At 31.0% G+C, this 24,100-nt stretch overlaps 1 protein-coding gene across 1 annotated transcript in view; it reads right to left on the reverse strand.

Moving 5' to 3' along the window:
• LOC130898103 (uncharacterized) overlaps positions 1-24,100 on the reverse strand; it is a 174,908-nt gene that overhangs the window by 105,904 nt on the left and 44,904 nt on the right. Inside the window, exon 2 of the mRNA XM_057807149.1 lies at positions 15,482-15,514. Within this exon, the coding sequence (XP_057663132.1) occupies positions 15,482-15,514 (33 nt within the window). The remainder of the gene's footprint in view (positions 1-15,481; positions 15,515-24,100) is intronic.

The raw sequence follows: 24,100 nt of genomic DNA on the forward strand, positions 1-24,100 counted from the left end.
AAACTGGGAACTAATCCGTATTGTGGACATAATTTCACTTTATTCCAGTTTTAGATTGGAATTTACAGTTACAACTATTTTTAGACTAATCTTGTAGTAGTCGGTAGGAATCACGAGAGTGTTGAATATTCACAGATAGTGTACTGGATTATTATGATCTCTTATTCGTAGGAGATCTCTTTGCAGCCTTCCAGATATTTCCTTAGGTGTCAGTTTGGCTAAAGGTATAAATAGAATAACGTGATTTCTCTTTAGATCTACAACCTGTTTGTTTCAATTTAAATTTAAAATATAACTTGAAACAACATTTAGAATGGTTCTCATATAATGTAATGACTATGGTTATTCAGACTCTTATAATAAGATCTACAGAAAACGCGACCAAGAATGTGTGATGGCCCATCAAATATGACATCGAGCATTCCAGCGTGCTCATGTGCTGTTTATGAGATATTTAACTGGCCTATAAATCAACACCCTAGTGAAACGGTTGTAATTAAGGGCGCAGTCAATCCCAATCCGACGAGAAGAACTGGGTGAGGGCTTGCAGACATGCCAGCGGGTTCGCTAGCGTTTTCCTCATGCGGCTAATTAACCGGTAAATATCTGCTGAATTGAGCTTACCGCATCTATTCTTGTATCTAGTAGTGATATTCTTTTTATTCTATCGCTGTACCATTTATTATTCCTCATGGCTTAAAATTGAATATGCAGCTTTATTTACCTCAAGTCAATGGATGCATTAAACTATATTCAAACTTTTACACTCTGCTTCAATACACTTTATAAGTAGTTTATATTTTTAATAAGAAAATTTTCCCATAGAAATAAAAAATACCAATCTACTTATTTTCATTTATTTTATATTTGAGATTGACATAACTGACAATGATTCCATGCCAATTACAAGATAATAAAAAGAGAAACAAGTCATAAAAAACTTAAATTCAATTATTTTTATCGAGCAAATGCTCTTAGTTGATCAATGACGGTGTGACATTATACTTCATTTGTCAATAATTGCTGTTTTGGTTTCGCAAACTTAGCTTTTCAAGTATTCCTATAAAAAAAATCCGAAAGATTGATATCTGACTACCTCGGTGGCTAATAAATAGGTCCTTTCTGCATGAAAATACATGATGGAGATACTTACCTACTGATCATGTGGTATGGAGACACGCACCATCTTGTTGAAATCAAATGTCTCTATTCAGTATATCATCATGTATAGAGTAAAAAAACAAATTAGCCAATTGCAGCTCTAACTTTGCTAAAATTTTTTTAAGAATTTTATAATAAAAATATTGGTCCCATAACTTAACTTGGACATTAAGTATAACTATTCATCAAGCCGGGATTCCCATGTGCCTAATATCGAAAAATTTTTTACCTCACCATTCAGCACAAACTTAAATTTATCAGAAATTAAAATATATATTTGTCCTTGCATGGCATTGAAATCTTTAAATTTTTGTTGATTCAAAATCCATAAAACTTATTTGATTGATATCTAGATTGCCAATTTTTCATAAAGTGGTGGACACGTTGTGACATTTTTAAATTTAATTTGTCTTTCAGTTGAAGGGGGATAAAAATTTTCATATTTGATAGTTATGTATGACTTCACACACCCTGTTAAAACAGCTATCAAAAAGACGAAGTTGTCATTGAACAAAATAAACGATGACGTCTTATTTTTCATTTGGGATATAAATTTTTGTTTTATGTAAAAAAATCGTGATGGGAAATACTAATCAATATCTTTCTCACTAAACTTCATCTAACTAGCTAATTTTAGTAGGAATGAAAATGTGAGTGAGTTTATTGTATTGTATGTATTCAAACGTTGAATTTCTCGGCGACATTTTCTAAAATTTAAGATTATTTTGCGCATTAATTTCGTTGTTAGTTCTAATGGTATTTTGGCCTTCCTTGGCTTAGTGGCATACTGTATTAACTAAGAGTTCTAGTGGTAAGGGTTCGATTTATCAGTTTAAGTAACACCTTCTCATTGGAGTTCAGGTTTATGTTGATGAGTGAAAGTGAAATGAGAACTTTTCCTTGTCTCATTGAGCACATAGCCCTAAATATCAGTTGATAATTATGCAATTCTGACTTAATATTCAATAAATAAATAACATATTGTCTAGAACAAATTATAACTTAACTTATTTTAGATTATGCTGCAGAAATTAATATTTTTATTTATTATATAATGAAAAACCGTTGCATTGATTTTTCATCAATTTATTGATAATATGACCGTACTATAAACGTTTTTAATTTCATCGAACTGGACCTGTATCGATGAAATCGGCATCGTGAGCCATGAACGACATTCATCGACATCAACAGCAGTAGCGGCATCATCGCCCAAGAGTACAAAACAGAAAACTAACAGACGATAATGCCGATGGAAGATCGAGAATCGAAAGGAGAGTGAACCTTTAAGAGTTAAGACCAGCTGTCTGGCACGCGAACAAAACGCGTCCTGCATCCATAAGTTAAAATCTCTGCTTTCAAAATAGTCATCAAATCTCAACTGATTATATGGAGACTTTAATATAATATGTCTATTGATTTCGTATGCCAGACACGATAGAATACATATTTATACTATTACTGTAAACTTAGTTTACTCAGCGGCGCAGCGTATTATATTAATGCTTCTAAATGTTCTAAGTTATAAAAAAACTAATTTCAAACAGAAGAGACCTAAAATCCAGAACATTTAGAAGCATTAATATATCAAAAGTTATAAGGAATAAATATAAAGAAAGTTTTCGAACAGCTACGAAGACCTTTATTGAATGTGGACACAAATAGTATGTAAATTGGAAAAATTGTTGTATCAAATGTAATCCGCCAACTACACAACTTTTTGTTATTATCAAAATAAACATACTCATATACACTACAACCTTTAAAGTAATAAGCAAATAAATATAAATAAAGAATATTTATGAACATATATTTCAATGTACTTAGTGTATGTAGTATGTATGTATGTAGTGTAAAGGTAGCTGTTCGAAAACCTTCTGCCATCCTTCAAAAACCTCATAGAATGTTCCAGTTGGTTTTTGAGTTAACCAGTAAAAATTAAAATGTATCAAATATGGATAAGATGACGTTTTTTATAATGCCTTAACTTTTGTGTATATAAAGTCTGACCTTCTTAGTTTGAGTCAATGGTTCAATTTCTCAGGGGACAGTACACTTCAGTTGTTGGTTACAAAGAATTTTTATAAGTTCACTTCTTTCTCTCCTCAATAAATTCTTATTTGAAAAGTAAATTACAAAATACAAGAGTAGTCATAAATTTTCAATATCAATTCATTACTTTATTATCTTATCAATAGCTTCACCCATGAATAATTTACTTTGAACTGCATTTTAACACTTTGTAAAGACAAACGAAATTATATTTTCTGTTAAAATATATATGAGCTTTGTGTTTAAAAAAAAACGAAATATATTTCATAATAACCAGCAGCAAATAAAAAATATTATATGAACATGTTGTGCCTGTTTCTCTTGAAGGTTACTTTGGTTTCAGCATGGAATGAGTAATGAATTTCGCCTATTTTCATTTTCAGTGACTCAAAAGAGATCATACCTCCAATAAAATAAATATTAAACACATTTTCTTCCTTATTTTTCAAATATGAAGGAAATTTTGTAATATTATAACAAAAGAAATTGATAATAGGAAACGACAAAAATTGTTTAGTGGGATCGAATTCTCAGTTGGATCTTATAATTTACTCCATTTAGAAACATTCATTTGGAGATCAACCTAGTTACATACTAACGGAAATCTCCAAAAAAAGCATTTTCCATCCAAGCCCTTGTCCTATTTTCTACCAAATTCACCTTAAAAATAAAAAAACCAACCTGATAACCTCAACATCATTCAAAAACCAAAAGGACTGTTTTACCAAGAGTTTATAAAGAAGCCATTGAATTTAACTTTTTACTACTATATTAACAAAATGTCAATTTCAATTAATGTATCTATGAAAATACCCACTTTTTTCTATAGATATATCAGAGACGCCTCTGATGTGATTTGTAGCCATTAAAGAGCGATAAGATTCGATTAATGGAAATTGTATGATGTAGCTGGTGATCGTAACCCACCTCTTCTTTTGTGTAATCATATAAATTAAGTGATTATTTTGACGTTTAATCGTTCTTTAATTAATGCACTATACATCTTCGAAATAATTATGAGATATCTGGTATCAGGTAGCAAAAAAACGATAATGAAAATTATATCGATTGTTACATTTATTCTATACCCGCCATGGGAATAAATCAACGTTTCCCATGTGAGCATTTTAATAACAGTTTGTTCTTTTTAAGAAGGTGAACAGTTTGTCATTTTAACAAAAATAGGTAATCATAATGTACGATGCCCTTATTACAATAAGAGAAAATAATTACCACGACCCTGATGTTTCACTTAAATTATCACTTTTTAGGACGAGATTTACCACTAGTTATCCATTGAGAACTCTGAATTTAGCCTATAAATAATCTGATCATATAGGTATTTAACGTAATATTCAATGCAGGTGAATTTCACTTAAACTTTTTTGTCTATTAATATTTCCGCCGAAAAAGCCTATCTCTTAATTTATTTAGATAAGTTTGAAGAATCGGCTCTTAACTTGATCGAGGACTGTCTCGTATACCAAGAAGGAATACTTTATTTCAAGCTATCATATATTTATTTGAAAAATTCTAATGTGCAATGTTCAATAAGCATAACTTATAATAAAAACCCAGTATTAATTTATTTAGGGTGTATCATATTTCCCAGACTATCTGTCTTGTATTTGAAGTAGTCGTCGATCTTGGTCGGTCTTCGACTACCTGTGCAGATAATATCATATAGAAGTTCGTCCAATCGATTCTTGAAACAAATACAACTCCATATATGTCACCAACCTTCAGCAATCTGCAACTACCCATTATGGTCTAATTGGTTCTCAGAAGCAACATTGATTTTCTGAACTCTTATTTATTGCTTCTAATAACTGTTCCTTTAATTGGGATATAAGGCGGGAATACTTTCATATGGTTGACGGATATGTTTAACTCACTGTTAGCGCTAATCGGTACAAATAAGAATAAATTAGCGTAGTAGGTACTCGATCTGAGACACGAGACATTTTTGATCTAAATTAAAGATAATCGATTCACCACTGCAAACTATTTAATTTATGTTTATATACATATATATATATATATATATATATATATATATATATATATATATATACATAAATGCTCTTGATTTTAGGTCTCTTCTGTTTAAAAATTAGTTTTTTTTGATAGTTTTTAAAAAAAAAATAAATTTTGACGTTTCGACTTATCTTTGAGTCTTTTTTAAAATATGATATTGACACTGACAATTTGCTTATTTATATTAATCTATTGATCACCATCATCATGAATATCAAAATAAGGATAAAATCAACTTAGAACTTTGTTCCAATAAGAAAAATTAATTTTTCCTTGGTTTCTACATCTCAAATATATTAAATTTATTAGAATTTACGAAATAGAGCTATAAATTTTACTTAAATTACTTAGATCTTTTTTATCATCTTTTTCGTTCTTATGAATGTGAACCATTTCTAAAAATTCTCTTTTTCGTGTATTAGATTCCGTTACAAGAATTTTTGAATCTTTGAATGTCACAAAAAGTTTTTCATGATAAGAATTGAATTTTTTACTTATGTTTTCAATTTGATTCTTTGGTACAGCAGTAATGATATCATCTACATATCGGAAAAAGAATGGAATATTTATATTAAGTTTTCTTAGAACCGTTTCCTCAAGATCTTCCATTACCAATTGTGGTATAACCCTTGAAATGGAAACTCCCATTTTGTCCATCAAACCATCGATTTGTTTCTATATTCCATTTTCATATTTGAAATATGTTGTTGTAAGTGTGGGTTCTATAGCTTTTATAAATTCAATTTGAGGTATTTCTGTATATTCTTTAATTTTGTCCCATTTTGTCATTAATATATTTTTCACAATGGTAATAGGAATATTTGTATATAAAGAAACCACATCTAACGAAAAAAATACATATTCATTGGTAATTTTGATACTTTTAATTTTTTCTATGAAATTCCATGTGTTTTTGATATAGTATTGGTTTTGATATAAAATTTTTTTCAAAATATTTTTCAAATAATTAGATAATGGGGTGAGAGGAGTTCGAATACTTGAAACAATCGGTCGAAGGGGAATGTCAGGTTTGTGGAGTTTTGGTAAACCATATATTTTAGGGGGTAAGGCATTGTGAATTTTCAATTTTTTAGCGTCTGATAGCGAAATAAAAAGTTGTTTTTCCCAAGATCGGATTAGATCATTATTTAATTTTTTTGTGAGTTGTCTTATAGTTTAATAATTTCATCATTTTATTATTATAATTTTCTGAATTCATGATAACAGTTTTATTAGATTTATCTGCTTTCAAAATTTTGAGATTTCTATTTTTATTTATGAGTTTTTTGGTTTTATTTATATTTTGAGGTTTGATATTGTTTTGTTGTTATTTGTTTTGGAATTTATTTTTGAAATTAGTGATAATATTACAAGTATCAGACCTTATTTTATTTTGAACTTCGTTATTCAGATGATTGGTGTTGCATTCAATATTACATAAGATATTTGTCACAGGTAATTCTTTGTTACTAGAAATATTTTGTGACCTAAAGATAAAACTTCTTTCACTTCATCTGGTATGACAGTATCAGTTAAATTCTCGATCTATTTTGATTTTATTTCATTTGTATTTACAGCAAAAGGTTGTTGTTTTAATATTAACTTATCAATTTTCTTAGTATTTTTTTCTTTACATTTATTAAAAAGTGATTCAGTTCTTTCTCGACATGTTTCCTTAAATTTTTGGAAAATATTAATAGGAAATACTTTATTTATTTTAACTGTTATGTTTTTTAGATCATTTTCTAATTTTCTTATTAGAATAATTGATTAGGTAAAAGATAGTTGTATGACTTGGAGAATGAATCTAGATAAAACGTGATTTTGATATTTATGCTGCAGACGACTATTTGTAAATTTTATATTGGATAATTTTAAATTTAGAAATGTTGAAATGAATGAAATACCTATCAACTTATCTTTTTTGCATCTGAGTAGAAAAATTCTTCAGCTTTTCAGTTTTGCAATTTTGTGGAGGATATTTTCGAAATTTTTCAGATTGTGTTTGGCTTCAGTTCCATATGTAAGTTCAACGTTATGGTAGGTAGGCAATATTTCATCCATACCGGTATAAATTTCTTCACTTTCTTATTTCTTTGATATATTAATGCATCTAAATGTTCTTGATTTCAGGTCTCATCTGTTTCAAAATTAGTTTTTTTCTGATAGTTTTTAAAAGAAAGATAAATTTAGACGTTTCGACTTTTCTTTAATATAAAAATATCATATTTTATATATATATATATATATATATATATATATATATATATATATATATAAATTGTGTAGAAGTCTTTGCCAGCTATATCACTAGATCACCAGGATTATATCTAACAAAAATGATAGAAACTTCTGCCCTGACAAATATTCACTTGCTGAACATGTATTTATGAAAGCCATACTATGTATTATGAATGTACCAAAATATCAGTAACAGAAAATATTTACGATTAACGCCTGTTTTTAGAGACAATATAACCAGAGATTACTAAGAACCTGTGAACATCTTCTTTATTTTCCCTTCTCCGATGCTGCCTCACCTTGTTCCAATGTCTCCAGTATCATTGATAATAGCATTTCCCCTAGAAACCCCCAAGAAGACAAGCTGCGCACATTTATTACCTGAAAGAAAAGTCTATTTTCCAATAGGACTCCATTATTTACACGGTCCAAAAAGTTGGGTCACCAGTTAACTCAAAACAAGTAAAGATAGTAAAATGCTCACGGTGTTCACGATGGCAAGCATATTTCCTTTTAGTTTAATTATATCATTATTTTGATTTTTCACAGCATCCATTTTCTCAATGGATTTTCAAGGAGTAGACAAATTGAGACAACAAAATCGTATTGATTATGGATGGCCGAAATAAATTTCAATTTCCCATCACGATATCGCGATACAACCCTTAAATAGTTAACCTGTCTGTGGAATTCAACTTGTTACAAAACTATAGTCTAGAAAACTGAAATAAAATCAATCAGTTATACTCATTATATACTTTCGAGTTCAAGCTCCAAGCTCCAGCGGCGGAGGGAACGCAACTATTAATTTTTATGCTTTATTGGTATTTTGATGGAGAAGGAAAAAAGAATGAAATGGTGAGAATAAGTTAAGTTTCGTTAGGAAATCCTGACAAAAATTCTTTATTACTATCATAGTTGATTTAATTTCCTGTTTCAAAAAATGAAATTTGCTGATAAAATAAAACTGAGCTATTATAACGGTAAGCACCAAGAATTTAAAAGTAATAACGTGATAAAAAAATCATCGAAGCGACTCATTTTTCATATTTTTGCGTATTTGTGTGATTGCCGAAATCGTAGGGATTGATAAAAAATTCGAACAGCAAATTTCAACATGGGAGAAGTAGGTAGTGATAGGTAAAAATTTTTTCAAAGTGAATTACTTCAAAGCGTTAGCCTCGTTATTTAATAGCCAGACAACTTATTTGTGATAATCCTACTATGATGATCAAATAAGTTGAACATACTCTTTTTACTAACATTTCCTTACCATAAAATCTCTGAAGCCGATTTTATTAGTTCATATTTATACAAAGAGAAATAAAGTTAAAGAGCATCTTTAATAAACCACAGCAAACTTCCTTAAAACGTTCCTAAAATTTCCATTCTATAAGTTTTAATTATTGTTGTTTTAATGCACCAATCAGAAAGTCACTATTTGTGAAACATAACATTATCATACCTCCGATCACTGGACTATTACAATGACAAAACTTATGTATATCATATAGTTATTAATCAACAATAAGAATGTATATGACAATCTTTTAATTAACTAGTTTGCAGATTCAAAAAAGCCAAAGGATAAATATGTGTACTGATAAACAAACAAATAAAATATCTATATGCGAAAAAAAAATAGGAATTTTATATAATGCATTTTTGTTGAAAAAACTTTTCTAGAAAAAAGACATTTGTCCATTAAGATTGAGGACCAGTGTATAACCGTGCCTTGCGAGGGACACACAATGGACAGACTAGTAGAAATTGCTCATTAAAACCCATGTATGTTGAGAATGTGGAAATGTAATTCAACTGCGGGTTGATACAGTCGCCGCATTCTACTTGCCTGCTGGACACAATAAATATTGGTGCTTCTCTCTAGTCAACAATACCTACCTCCACTGTAAATTTTTTTACGAAAAATAAAATAAAAACAATAGCGGATTTGTTTCCGATGACAAGATTGATCCTCTGCAATATTCAAAGCCAAACTCATTCACCATTCTTGACGAACTAACAATCTAAACTAGTCTTTTTTACGTTCTTGGATTGTTTGAATAGTAGTTGTATACTTGTATGCAAATTTTATAAACATTCAATTAAAATAGTTTGAAATAAAGTCCTCAAAAAAATTACAAGCGATTGTCATTTTGAATAACTTTCATCAATGTTGGGTTTACGCAGCAAATGAAATATCAAGAAACAAAATCATGAAAATTCATTAGATGAAAACTCTGAAGAGTTTATATGACAAATAGAATGAAAAACTACGCAAGTTCATCATCTCTTACTTCTATTTATTGTTTTTTCTAAAAATCCGTGTAGGCAATTGTGAAATTATTTATAATTTCATGTTTGATACACATAACCAAAAGATAGCTTGTTATTTTAGAAGAAATTATTCAAAATTATAATTTTCAATACTCAAGATAAAAAATATGGATCAAAAATATGTAGAAGCTACCTCAACTTCATGAAAAAGTTCTGGTTTGAAAAATGCTGCAAAATCAACAGCCTACGACCTTTCAGTCATTTTCAATTCGAGATCTTGGTGGCTAAAATAAACTGAATTCTCTGGCAATATGTTATCTGCTACATCATTCTACAGTACTCCATACTATAGCGCCCTAAGGTTGGTGAACAGGAAGCTTCCTATCGAATTGTAGAGCACGTATTTTTCCACGTCGCCTTCTCAGCTTATTCTTACCATCATTTATACTAAGACAAAAGCTAGATGTATCACTGAAGATAAACTGCTCGCCCCGCTGAGCTTTTTCCATTCACCAAAACAATGGGATTCGACTATGTATGTAAACCGCAGCACACAGTGTGAACGGTAGGCAAATGACCAAGATTCGTATTCGTCGATACATTATCCACCTATCAATCAGCCTAAAATACTCTTCAATTTTTGCAGCTGCAATCTACAAAAGGTCAAATCCTCAAAGACGGAAGTGGAGTACGGGAGCACCTATTGGTTCTTCTAGAAACTTCTCTTAACGATGACGTTACCCAACAACTCAACTTTTCTCAAAGTAGGGTTGTTGGAACACACAGCAAGTTTTTCCCACTCATGGCGTTTTGCATGACTTATAATTTTGAAATCCAAATTCAGATAAAAATTCTTGAAAATTGAATGCTACCATTCACAAAGACACCTATGCAGCCACGATGATGTTTATGACATGACATTTATTTTTAAATATACCCATTTGATTTGAATAAAAAATTCGAAATTCATTAATATGGTGTCTTACAGGTAAGAGTTTTCTCTTACCTGTTACTAGCTATGCTGTTATGTTTCAATTTAACATAAGTAATATTTGCTCTCAATAAATATTCATTATATCGTGTGGAATAATTCATAAGACTGATTTGTCGTCATCAATTTTAGAACTGTGAGCGTTATATAATTGACGCTGAACAAATTTGTAACTTGTTAGAATTATATTTCAGCTTCAATACTATTTTCCCCATTTTGTTCAACAGTAAGCATAATTGAGTCTGCTATTTCACATAAATACAATTCTCTCCAAATTTGCTTTAATTCAACTCAATAACATTATTTTATTGAAATCCACTGAATGATGCTGAAAATCGGGGACTGCAATTTACTCTAATGCTGTTATACTCCAAAAATGGTAGAGAAAATCCATGCCCTTGTACTTAATGATCATGAAGTAAATATTCCAATCCAAGAGAGATGCGTTATTTTGAATCCAAGATTACATATCTGCAAAGTTTGATATATCGCAGAAGACATTTGGGTCTAATTGTGTATTCACCAACAAAAATTTATTAGAAATAATGCACTTCATCCGAGTTAAGTGCTCCCAAGATAGCAAATTTTTTCATTCAAAAAGATAATGATTTCCGTGTTTTGTACATATCCATCTGACCTGTCACCCACCGATCATTTTCTGTTGCTAAACTTACAAATTCGCTGGAATAAGTGTTCGAGCTGAAAGGATATTATTAAAATATTTTGTCTAAGAGTGAATTTTCTATAAAAAGTTACTATTCCTCTCAACCACTCGCGTATATGAAGATTTTGATTTCTTTATAATTAATATTTTGTTTCTAAATTAGTGTTTTTGGTATTTTATTATGGTTTGAGAGAATAAATTGTGCTATTATGACAAACTTCATAAATTTTCCAGCTAAATGTGAAATTGTTTTTGTTAGGTTAAGTGAATATGCAATACGGCCCTGGGAGATAGTACACGAAAGATTTGTAATACCTGCCTATCAGTATTGGTGGTGCGGCAAGCTGTTTTGAAGCCGTTCGAATTTTAGATCAATTTATTTTGAAGTAGCGGTCAGTCGAGTTTTTATTTTGTCACAGACATTATACAGACAGGTATCGATACCCGTTTCTAACTTTTTGTTTAGGTCGCACAATGTCGATTATGGACTCTCTTCTTCTTCGAGAATCACGAAGATGAGATGATGCTTTTGCCGCTTAATGAGAATCGCAAATAAAACAACAAAACCTTTATAAATTATCTCGAATCGATTAGCCATCAATATCAGCAGAGAGTCTATCAACGTAAAATCAAAACCAGTTATGAAATAATCGACGTGATTACTCCACCGATGCTGGCAGATAATTTGCCTGAATAAATGATGTTTCAAAATGATCAGCGAGCCCCTGGCTCGACACCGAGAAAGACTCGCTTGAGACCGCCGGTTGACGGTTCCCAGTTCCTTGTCTGGGTTGTGGTTCCGGTTCACTACTTATTTACATTAGCAACTATCTTTTACAGACAAAACCGTAAACATTCTATAATAAATGGAATGAATTTGAGGATGGTATCATCCAATTTTTTTAGTTTATTTGAATTTACCGGTTTATAATAATACTGCGATACGACAAATAATATGTATTTGTTAAAAGAAGTGTTCAACAGTCGGCTTCAGAGATTTCGTTACATACATACATACCAAACAAGCTAAAAAGAATAACACGAATTTATGAAATTATTGAATTATCATTGATCCTCAAAGTGTGTGAAATTTCGAATAAATACAACATTTTATTTGTGTGCTCAAAAATAGACTTCAAAGTTACTATTCATAACTAGCTAATAAAACCGTATTGAAAACCAAACACTGCATTTTTTACTTGAAGTAGCTCATGACTTGATTTAAAACTCTATTGTAGACTCGAACATTAAATAAAAGTAGTATTTGAGGTAATATTTCAGTTTGGGAACTTTCTAATATAATAATTGCAGAAGTATCTACATCCTATGTCAATAGATAATCATGTTCATTGTTTGACAAATATTCAAATTAATCAGTGAATTACATGCACTTGTAGACGGAAGAAATTAACTTTAAATTAGTAGGAAACAAAAATTTCTTAAGTATTATGATTCATATTATTTCAGATCTATCTATCAACGGGCTATTACCATGGCACAGTTGTACAAAATGATAAAAATCAAGTTTTGTGCTCTGCCATATCTTTTCTGCATCTAGAAAATCTGCTCGCCCACCGTTTTTTCTTTCTTTCTAGCATTCAAAATTGATCGACAATGATTTCTTTTTTAGCTCAATTTCACTAGCGGAAATTCGAACAGAGCAGTCATAATATTTTTTTAATTTTATAACTTTAATACGTAACTGTAATTTTTATATTACCATTTTTCATGGCCGGATTGAGATTTATAAGGCCCAGGGCTAAAATAATGACGGGGCCCCCCGTCATCAAGGAATTCGGAAACCCGGAAAAATTCACAAAGTAATATCAATACGTTAGATTTGTGGTATCAACACATCAAAAAATACAGAATGATTTCCAAATGATGGGACCCTCTTGGACCTGGGGCCCGGGGCTATAGCCCCTCCAAGCCCCCAACTTAATCCGGCCCTGCCGTTTTTCGATGGACATAAGATTCAACTGATGTTAAAATATGATTGATTAGTAGTCAAAAGCAAAGATTTCTTGGTATAGTTTTGGAAAATGTCCTGCTTATTTTAATTTGTGTAACTGTATATAATATATCGCCTCTATTTGCACTCTCTATGTTCTTGACCAATTAAATTCATTGAAAAAACCATTCGGATATTGGTTATTAGGACCCTTTCAATGTTATTAAAAACGATTTGAACGATCTTTTTAAAACCTTATTATTTATTCCACCTATAGTATGGAGTTTGAACTTCTACAAGAGAAATCAAAAAATAGTAGCATAATACGGAAAAATAAAATTCTATTAAAAAAAAAGCAAAGTAAAGAGCAGAGAGGAGTTTAAACCAGTTCAGGAAGATTAAGTTGAATTTCAGGAGCCTTTGGTGATATTCATACAAAACCCATTGTTTACGCTAACACTACACCAACACTCACAATTACACTGCTGAGTGTTGGTGTATACATTTCTCATAACCTATTCGTTACTATAATTGATGATAATGTTTGCAATTATATTAGAAATTCAGACTCCAATGAAACTTGTTACATTTGTAAAGCCACTCCTTAAGTCATGAAAAGTATTGAAGAAATCTCCTGTATTTGACGTGTTAACATTTCAGTTCGAACTGTCAGCCCTCATGCTTTATAAGGATAAGATTTTTTAAATGCCTATAGTTCATATCGCCTAAAATTAAAATAATATCAAGTGAAACGTACGACAAATGACAATTCCCCTAAGCCGTATGTCGTATCTGAAATAATACACGTAGGAGAAAATTTTATTTTAAGATTAAGGAAACTGTCCCCTCAACCTACGAGTGTTTGGAAACTGTGCAAAAGAAATGGCAAACCTGGAGCCCAAATTTATCAAAAAGCTAGAGTTTTGGGAACAAAACCTAATTAACAGCGATGCCAAGCATTTTCCTATTCTTTCAGAAAAAATATCTCAAAATCCTATGACATCAAATATCATGTAGAAATAGTTTCTATCCTGAAAATTAACTTCAAAAATCATTTTCAGGATTTCAACAAAATGGTTTTAGTAGCGCAGTTTGTAGTTTCACCCTTTATGGAAATTAATATCCAACAGTTTGCAACTTGTGTTATGCAGAACTTTGGCGAAGACATCGCTGCAACGGACATGGAAGTAATTGAGTTTTAAAATGATTTAGCCTTAAAATCGTTAGTTTCAAGTACCAAATGTATCTGGCCTATTGTAACTAGAGACAAATATTCAGTTCTATGCCGTGTTGCCTTGAAAGTGAAAGTTCAGTTCAACCTATTTCTGTGAATCTTCTTTTTCCAATATGAAGTTTATTAAGAACAAATATCGCAATCGACTTGTAGATGATAATTGTATTTGAATGGCTGTATCAAATTTTACTGCAAACATTAAAAAAATTATCGATGAGTCAGCCTTCTTATTGAATGTGCTTTTTTATGTTTCAATGTTTATGTTCATGATAGTGCGTTACTTTTTTGTTGTTATTATTAACTATTTTCAAATCTCACGTGACATGCCGTTGTGGCTGGATGAAAGTTTGTGTTTATTTTTCAAACACCTTCGTTTGGTAGGTAGGAATGTAGCTATGAACAAGTACGTACTAGTAATATTAGTTATTTTGTTATTAGCTTATTATTAGTACCTATGTATCATGTATTACCAGTTAAATAGTAAAATAAATACATATAATGATAAATTAACTGTGGATTATTTAATTTACGTGGCTTCCGTGTGGGTAGCTCGCTGTTTATTCCAAAATTAACAAAGTAGCTCAACACATTGAGAGGTTGGCGACCACTGATCTAAGCAGTGGTTGTATAGTCGGAAAAAATTTGTCATAAAAGTTCATAATACTTTCCAATTGGAATGGATTTTGACACTAAATAGAACTATTAATGCCACGGTAGATATGAAATACATGTGAAAAATTTCTCAATTTGAGAGTTATTCAAATTGCACCATAAGTATATTTAAAGTGAGCAGAAAAATATTCTTTGAATAATGGTTTGCGGGCTCTATTTATATTGTTCCGCTAAACTGTATAAAACTTTCACAATACTCACCTATCAGTCCAACATAATGTATCATCTCTGTACCTGAAACAATATTTTCATTTAATTTTAATATAAGAAAAATACAGAAATATGAAAATGCTCCTGAATTGATTCAAGAGGTGGTTGCTCATTTAAAATTATTATAGATCCTATAACAAAATTTCTTTAACTCATTCTTTCGAATCATTCTACCTAGAAGGTGATAAGTGAAATGAATTTTTATGTCAAATTTAAAAAGAGAAATGTGAAATTTTGTAATTACCATACAATCGCGAAGGATTTATCAACCATGTTCATTATATATTTTTATTATATCATATTATTTCGGTATTTGATTATGAAATTAACATATTAAAATTTCTGTTCAATAGCATTTCTTAAATTGTTTCTATTTTAATGCCATAGCAAGTTGCTGATCGATTATCGTTGAAAGATAGAGAACGTCCTCGTATTTTAGTTAGATGCGGGCATTTTCAACATTTTGTATGAATCTAATTGTATTATTATATTCCTCAATTTCACATTATTTTTAGTCTCAAGATATCATATTCTTATTTAGGATAGGGGAGAGTTGGATAAAATGGGGAAGTCGGATAAGATGGGGTACCCCCACTTTCGTGCCTTTGTCTCGACCGTTAGCATTTGAAGGTGGTCAACGCGTTAGGCATGATTCTATTTAGTAGCTAGAGGAAGGTGAATCGATTGTATGGGTTTTCCATATTTATTAAAATTTTATGGTGAATAGTTTTTGTGGGGAGTCTAATAATATATTGATAATATAAGCTCAGGTAAATATCTATGGGTTCAATTACTTTTTAAGCCTTTTAAGGAGACTATAAATTTTAGCGGAGTTACAACACATTTTTTAAATACTGTACCAGTGCGATAAAATGGGGTACTAGTTGGTTTTATAAAATGGAGTACCCCGTTTTATCAAACTTACGTAGTTCTCTCACGTAGTTTTTCCTGACAGGTTGTTCACTATTTTATACAATATGGCTAGTAATTATCAACGGAAAACAAACAGCCAGTCTTGGTCGGAAGAGAGCATGCACCTTGCAATTCAAGAGGTGATAAATGGGCTATTTCAAAGCTTCAAAGGCATATTCAGTACCCCAGACCACATTGGAGAATCGTGTTAAGAAAGCGAAATCAGGTGCAACTATATCCGATGCAAGCAAGAAAGGTATAATCATTTTAATACTGTTGTTTCTATTATTTATACAACGTATTGTAGATTCATTAGAAAGTCGTAAACCAGTGTTTAACTTAACCTACCGCACAATTTCAACAGAGGCAAATAGATGGCTGGAAAGTGTACTCATTTCTTAAGCGTAATCCTGAACTGAGGCTTAGATCTCCAGAAGCAACATCTCGTGCTCGAGCGATGGGTTTTAATAGACCAGTAGTGAACAATTTCTTTGATTTACTAGAAAGATTATTCGCCAAATACCAGTTTTCACCAAATAGAATCTACAATGTGGATGAAACTGGTGTGACGACTGTTCCAAAGAAGAAATCGAAAGTTCTCGCCCTGCGAGGTAAACGTCAGGTTAGAAGTGTTGTTTCGGGGGAGCGAGAAACTTTGGTTACAACAGAAACTTGTATGAGTGCCGCAGGAAATTATATGCCCATCATGTTTGTATTTCCTCGAAAGAAAGCCAATCAAGAGCTATTAGAAGGTACACCACAAGGGACTTCAGCCGAATATCACGAAAGTGGTTGGATGCAAGAGGATTTTTTTTAAAGTGGTTTAAGGGCTTTATTACTTTGTAAAGCCAACAGAAGGACATCCAGTTGTTCTACTCTTAGATGGGTATGCAACCCATACCAAATCTTTGGAGCTTATAGAAACGGCAAGGAAAAATCCCGTCATCCTATTATGCTTCTCTCTACACTGCACTCATAGGATGCAGCCTTTAGATGTTGCCTTATTATTTCCAGTTAGCACTTATTCTGAAGATTATAGAAAGTGGATGCAACTGAACCCTGGAAGGGTCATAACGAGGTTGAAAAACTTTTTGGCACTGCTTTCATGAAAGCGGCAGTTATGGACACTGCAGTTAATGGATTCAGAAAGACAGGGATTTTCCCTATGGATCGTAGTGTATTTAAAGACTGGATGTTTCAACCTGCTGAAACTACTGACACGATACAAAATGAAGATTCGGGTGCTGTTCCATTATTCAAAAGGAAACAGTTGAAATTGCAGGGCCATCAAATTCCGATATGACTATAGAAACAACAGATTTGTCTAGCACTTCATGTTCGGAAAAAATCTTTCTAACCCAAGCTCATCATCATCATCAACAGGCTACTGTAGCTGCATTTGCAATTTCTCCTAAAGACATTAGATCAGTTCCGCATTTCAATAGAGAAACAGCGAGAACTAAAACCACAAAGAGGGGGAAAACGGCAGTTTTAACAGAGTCACCGTATAAAAATGAATTGATTGCCGAAATAGAAGCTCGAAAGAAGGAGCCTGTGAAAAGAAATCTGAATTTAGAGCAGGAAGTTAAAAATCTAAAAGGAAAATCAAGAAAAATCGAATTTTCAAAAGGGAATGACCCAGAAGATATAGAAAATGATCAAACTAGGAGGAAGAAAGGTCCACTCCTGGGAGATGTACATGTCTGAAATAGACTGTGTATTTTCAGTGACTATTGTAAAAGATAAATCTTGAGCACAGCATCAACATTGAGTTTATTTCAAATTAGAAATAAATTGTTAAAGAAGTTCCAAAAATATTGAAATTTGTTAATATCGAGAAACGGTCGAGACGTCCTTCGACATCACAAGCAGATAAACTCATTAATTCTAACAGGTGATCAATTATTCGACAGTTTAATAAAGAATTTAAAATCTGGCAAAGCGTTTTAATAATCTTTTTTTATTTAACAAATGATTTAGGTACATATTAGACGGAAAAGTGCCAAATATATTCTGAGATTTGTTATGGATGAATCAAGAGAAAACCTAGTTTTAATTTGCAAGGAACTAAAAAATCGACTAGGCCATAAGATAATTCAATATTTTAAATATAAAAAGCCAGTGGGTCACCTCTCCGTAAAGAAGCTTGTGAAACAAAATCAGACCTTAAGGCTATAGTCAGTGTTTTATTCGCTTATGCGAGCAAAGGGCGATCGTATTTCGTTCCAAGAGAAAAACTGTAAATTTGACAAGAGTGTTCTGAAACGTTAATACAAGGATATCTACCTTATTAAAAGGAAAACTTTTTGAATAGATTTTACGATGGAATAATCGATGTTAACCAAAGGTAGGTCATTGAAGAAAATTTCATGTTGACTTTTTCATTACTTTTTCATAACAATACAAGGTACCGGTTAATTTACTAAGAGAAATATGACTTTATAAACACGGTATAAATTCTGGAGTCCTGTTTAACTCCTTGTATACGGTTGATGTGAAATAATTCTTATAATTTCATTATTTTATATAATAAAGTAAAATGAACAGTGTCTATCGAATAGATTTTAATCGTCCAAAACGGGGGAATGTGTCGATTAATTTGATGATGAACTGTCAACCTACAATTAAAACTTAAAAGAACACATGCATGTCTCTAAATGTATTGTAGTTAAAATACAAAATACCAATAATATACCACTTTTTAAGCTATTAGAGACCGTTATTGCCTCACATTTAGTTTATATTTATTTTGTGCTGGTACTAGACTGAAGTTATATCTTTCATCAATAATTTTGAACTTCTCTGCACGATGAAAAAGTAATGGAATGTTGAATGTAATAAAAAGTTATCAATTAATACGAAAAATATGCATACCTAATAGTAAAAATATATGGGTTATAATAGAACGGAACTGCTGTTATGAAAGAATTTAGTTATAGTGTAGTAATAAGCAAGAAAAATATGGATGGAAATTTGGTTAGACCTTTGACTTCACATTTTAGACACGACAAATTATTAAGATGATTATATGCAATAATCCGCGCCTTGTTACGTGAAGTTTATTCTTTGTATTGTTTATTGATGCTGATAAACACAAGGGAACTTCCAAAGCACTGAAACTTGAAGTAGAACATCTTATTTCATAATTAAGTATACCTCCATGCGCCTTAACTCTGGTTCACTACCCATTGTACCCATTTTATCCTACTTTTACGGAGTTTTATTACTTTTCCTTCGGGAATTTATTTTCCTGATCACCTAATGTCGTAAATAGTGGACTTATAGGTGTTATATTACCAATTCCATTAAGAAAATTCGAATTGCTTGATATCTACCTTCATTATTGTTCAAAACCTTTTCTAATTACAAGTTGTAAGCAATCTAACTAAAAAATGTTATCGTACTCTATTTAGTTTTTCCGTTAACTTCATCTTAATCCTAAACAGGATACCGATTTGAAACGTATATTTCGGCATTTATAAAAGCAAAATACTCTATCCTTTTTATTACTCTTGTAGAAGTTATGAAACCGCAAATAAATTTTATATATCGAGTAATTTATAATAATCCAATAAATCACTAATGAATAACCACTAAAATGTGATAAAAGTACTTTCTACCCATCTTCCACATCCCCAAATGCAAGAGTTTTTTCAGTTATATGTTGGAGTGTGAATACCAATAAAAAATTAATAGATTTTCAACATATGTGCATAATAGATGGCATATGTAGCAAAAAGAACTTTTACTTGTCTTTAACAAATTAAGTATATAAAATGTTTTCCACAACGCAACTTATTTAGACTATTCGTCTCTGAAAGTTATTATTATTCAAAGGATTTCTTATGTACCTTCGCTCATTAATAGTACAATAATGGAATAATTTAAGATAAGTCACCTTAATTTAGGAATGTTGAGTTCTCTTGTCTTAGGTTATTATTATGATTGGTAACCACAAATTTTTTTTTATTTTAGTCCAAAATAGATCAGAATGTCAATTTTCTACCCCTTTTATTTTTTATCAGAATTAACCTAATTTAGCAACAAAAAAATCTGTACAACACTGACAATACCTAAGTTTATCCATAAGAAAGTACCTGAAAGCATCTGGTACCAAGGTGTGATAGAAATCAGTTCGGGTGCAAAGGGACTACTTGAAGCTTCAATTTATTTCATCCATCCATTCCTCTAAAAAGGATTTATCAATAGTGAATGCTATACAATACGTCGATGATTTTTCGTGCGTCCTTTTAGCAAGATTGCACAGGACCTCAAAAATGCCCGCACATAATATTGTAAAAAGACTTATTTTGGGCAATAGCACATTTCACAGACGAATAATCGCATTTTATGTACTTTATTCCATACCAAGAGATTCTCTTTCTCGTTGGGACTAGTAAGTATCAATCGGCAATTGTTGTTAGGAAATGTTTGACATATAAAAATGAAAATATGTGCGAAGAATTGCTTTTTGCTAACAATTTAGATATGGATACTAGAGGAAAAAAATTTTCATGCCAACAAATATTTTGACGAAACATAGAAACCATATGAAAATCAACCTACGTGGACATTTCAAACTGCAACTCAGCATTATTGAACCAAATTTAGCTAGTTTAGTAGAAAGTCACCAGGTTCATCCGTCACACTAAATAATCTATTTTTCATCTTCACTGAACGATTTTAATGTTTTTTCAAACAATAACTACCTTAAGTATCGGCTCATTTTAAAGAATGAGTGTCTTACCCTAACTAACTTATTAATCCCAACTTTAAAAGGAGATATCTCATAAATCTAAATTTGACTAACAAACATGTTTTATTTGTTTACTAAACCAGGATTTATTAATAACATATATCGTATGTATGCATGAAAATATTGTTTAAAATATTTTCAATTTGACAAAGTAAATCCTACCATTGGCATCGGGAAAGTTATACTCCAAATAGAACTTAAATTTATTGTCAAATAATTTCTATTAAATTTTAACTTTTGTTATCTTGTCTTCAAAGCAAGCTTCAAATTGATTGCAATACTTTTCGAGGTTGAATGTAAGTAGGACTTAAAGCGTATAGTGAACGGCCAATCAATGAGACATTGCAGTAAGATATCTTGACATGTTAAAAGAAATCAACTTCTTCAATCCCATTGTAGTATAAAATTCATTTATCTTCGAGCTTTGAATAAACGAAGACTGCGTATAAAAATGACATTGTTTATCGGTGTGCGTTGCATTCACTGGCATGTCCGTCCTCTGTCAATCTAAAATCACAGTCGTTCGTTACAGGGGGGAAAAACGATACTTATTGATAAGCATTTATAAAATATTGACTTTTATGTGGAAAAATTTTATTTGTGTTTTCTTGTTAATTCAATTATTTCCTGTTTAATAGTTGTCAAGACTGAAACAAAAATTAAAAAATCGATTGAGAAAAAAGTTTGATGTCTCCTTTTAGTTCACATATAACATAAGCGTAGTTCGGTTATTTCTTTTTTTTTACTAGTTAAATAAACTATAGAAACTTTTTGAGTATTCACAGCGTTTCTAGAGTAAAAAGCTCATTTTTGCTGTGGCATATAGAGTACCTCTAACTTTTACGTGGCGACTAACACAATACAATACAATACTAATACAATTAACATAAGCCAAACGAATATATGAGAAACACAAAATAAAAAAACTATGTTTCTCATATATATTCGTTTGGCTTATGTTAATTGTATTAGTATAAAAAAAAACTATGAGTACACTTTATTGGTTTTCCTAGTTACGTTTGGGTTTATCAAAGTTTTGAAATATTATTCTCGAATTTTTTACAGTTTTTAACTTTTAATTGATAATATGTTACCTAATTTCAATTTAATTTCTATTATAGGCAAAATTAATATATTTTTCAAATATACGAATAAGCTATTATTTTCATAATAACGTTTGAAGTCTATTAAGCTCATCTTCTATATAATTTGCATCGTTCGGCTGTATGTATTTTCAAATAGTTAATCTTTGTTGCGAAATTACTACTCAATATATAACATCCTAAAATTTCATTTATAGTAAACCATAACGGACCCAAGTACGGAAACAGATGATTTTAATATAATGAAAATTTTTGGTTAACACTTCGAGTATATCGGGAATAATTATTTCAAATAATTCATATAAAAATGATATATATGAAAAACAATACGTCTGCTATTCCCGAGGAAATTTTACTAGATTATGGTGTCAACAAAAAATTGAAAACAAATCGGTACCGTCTCTGTCACAAACCGAAACTGCAAGAAGGACATCGATCGGTAATCGGTGACCGAAGTCGAAAGACGAAGAAAACTAAAAAGATCTTCGTTTTCAAAGTTCAGAAGAGAATCCAGCAGCTTGCAATCACAATCACCTTGATCCCTAGATGGACATGTCTGGTTATACAAAGAGAGAGACGGTGAGACCGGACACGGACAGTCTATGAACTTACCCCCATTGTCGGCTCTATACACATGCTTTTTCCTCAATAAAAGCTGCATTCCTCTTTTAGTGAATAAAAAGTAGTTTCTTCAAGTTAGAAAAATCGAATGGACTTCGCTAAAGGCCTTATGATGTTCAGTCACTATTTCAATCGAATGTTTTTTTAATTTGTGTTTGTACCGTAAATTAGTTATGAAAAAATACCACTTGTATTCAATATGAGTGAGTATTTAAACGTTTCTTAATGTATGATGGCAATATTTCCTTTTTATTTAAGTCAGCAAACATAAAATTCGATTTTATGAATGAACTCGCATAGAATAAATTGTTCTAATTAGAAATAAGCAATGAACGTAGAAATCTTAAGAATTTGAGATAGTAGATACGTAGTATTATAATATATTTATTTTTAATTGAAAATATAACTTCTTTTGAATCATGAAACTACTAGTAAACTCATGAATTTAAGTATTATATCAAATCATAGTATAATATAGAAATTCCAATGTTCTTATACCGATCAAATTTGTAAACGGAGGGACGTTATCAGACATACGAAAGCTTTTTGTTCATTCTTTCTATTGTTAAGAGCCCTAGCGGCATTAAAAAATGACGCCTTGATATATTTGGGGGCTTTTCAAACTCAACAGACCCTTAGAACGCACATGTAGAGCAGCTTTTATTAGAAGAAAATTCCATTTAGAAGCAAATAACGGAAAATTTAAAACTCAGGTTTCTGTCACAGTATGTTACATGTCAATAATTCATACTTAAAGCGGGAATGAATCAGGACTTCGAGGTACTTGCACAATAAATGAACTAGATCGTTTTTGCATTTGGAGATTTATGAGAACTATAACGTTACGATCGCATAGAATATACACTAACAAAACTTTTACTCACATTTTTCGTCGTATGATTTAATTTCTTGAATTAAATAATTACTTTTGGTAAAAGCAGAAAAAAATAATGAATATTGTTCAGATGGATGATAGGAATTTGACAGAATTTCCAAAATATTATCTTAATAACATAACCCTACCTTCTTATTATTATGTATACATTTAAAATGTATTAAGTTGTTGTAAGGCATGTTTGTGTTTCTTTAACCCTCTCCTTTAAATTCTTACTATAAATCAATCTCGATGAAAGCCACTTAAGGACCAATTTCGTCAGTTTCTTCTTATCTGTCAGTTACAAGATCAAGAAAACCTCGAATTCAAAACCTCGATCTAAT

Source organism: Diorhabda carinulata, chromosome 1 (genome assembly GCF_026250575.1).
Source record: "Diorhabda carinulata isolate Delta chromosome 1, icDioCari1.1, whole genome shotgun sequence".
Classification (NCBI taxonomy): domain Eukaryota; kingdom Metazoa; phylum Arthropoda; class Insecta; order Coleoptera; family Chrysomelidae; genus Diorhabda; species Diorhabda carinulata.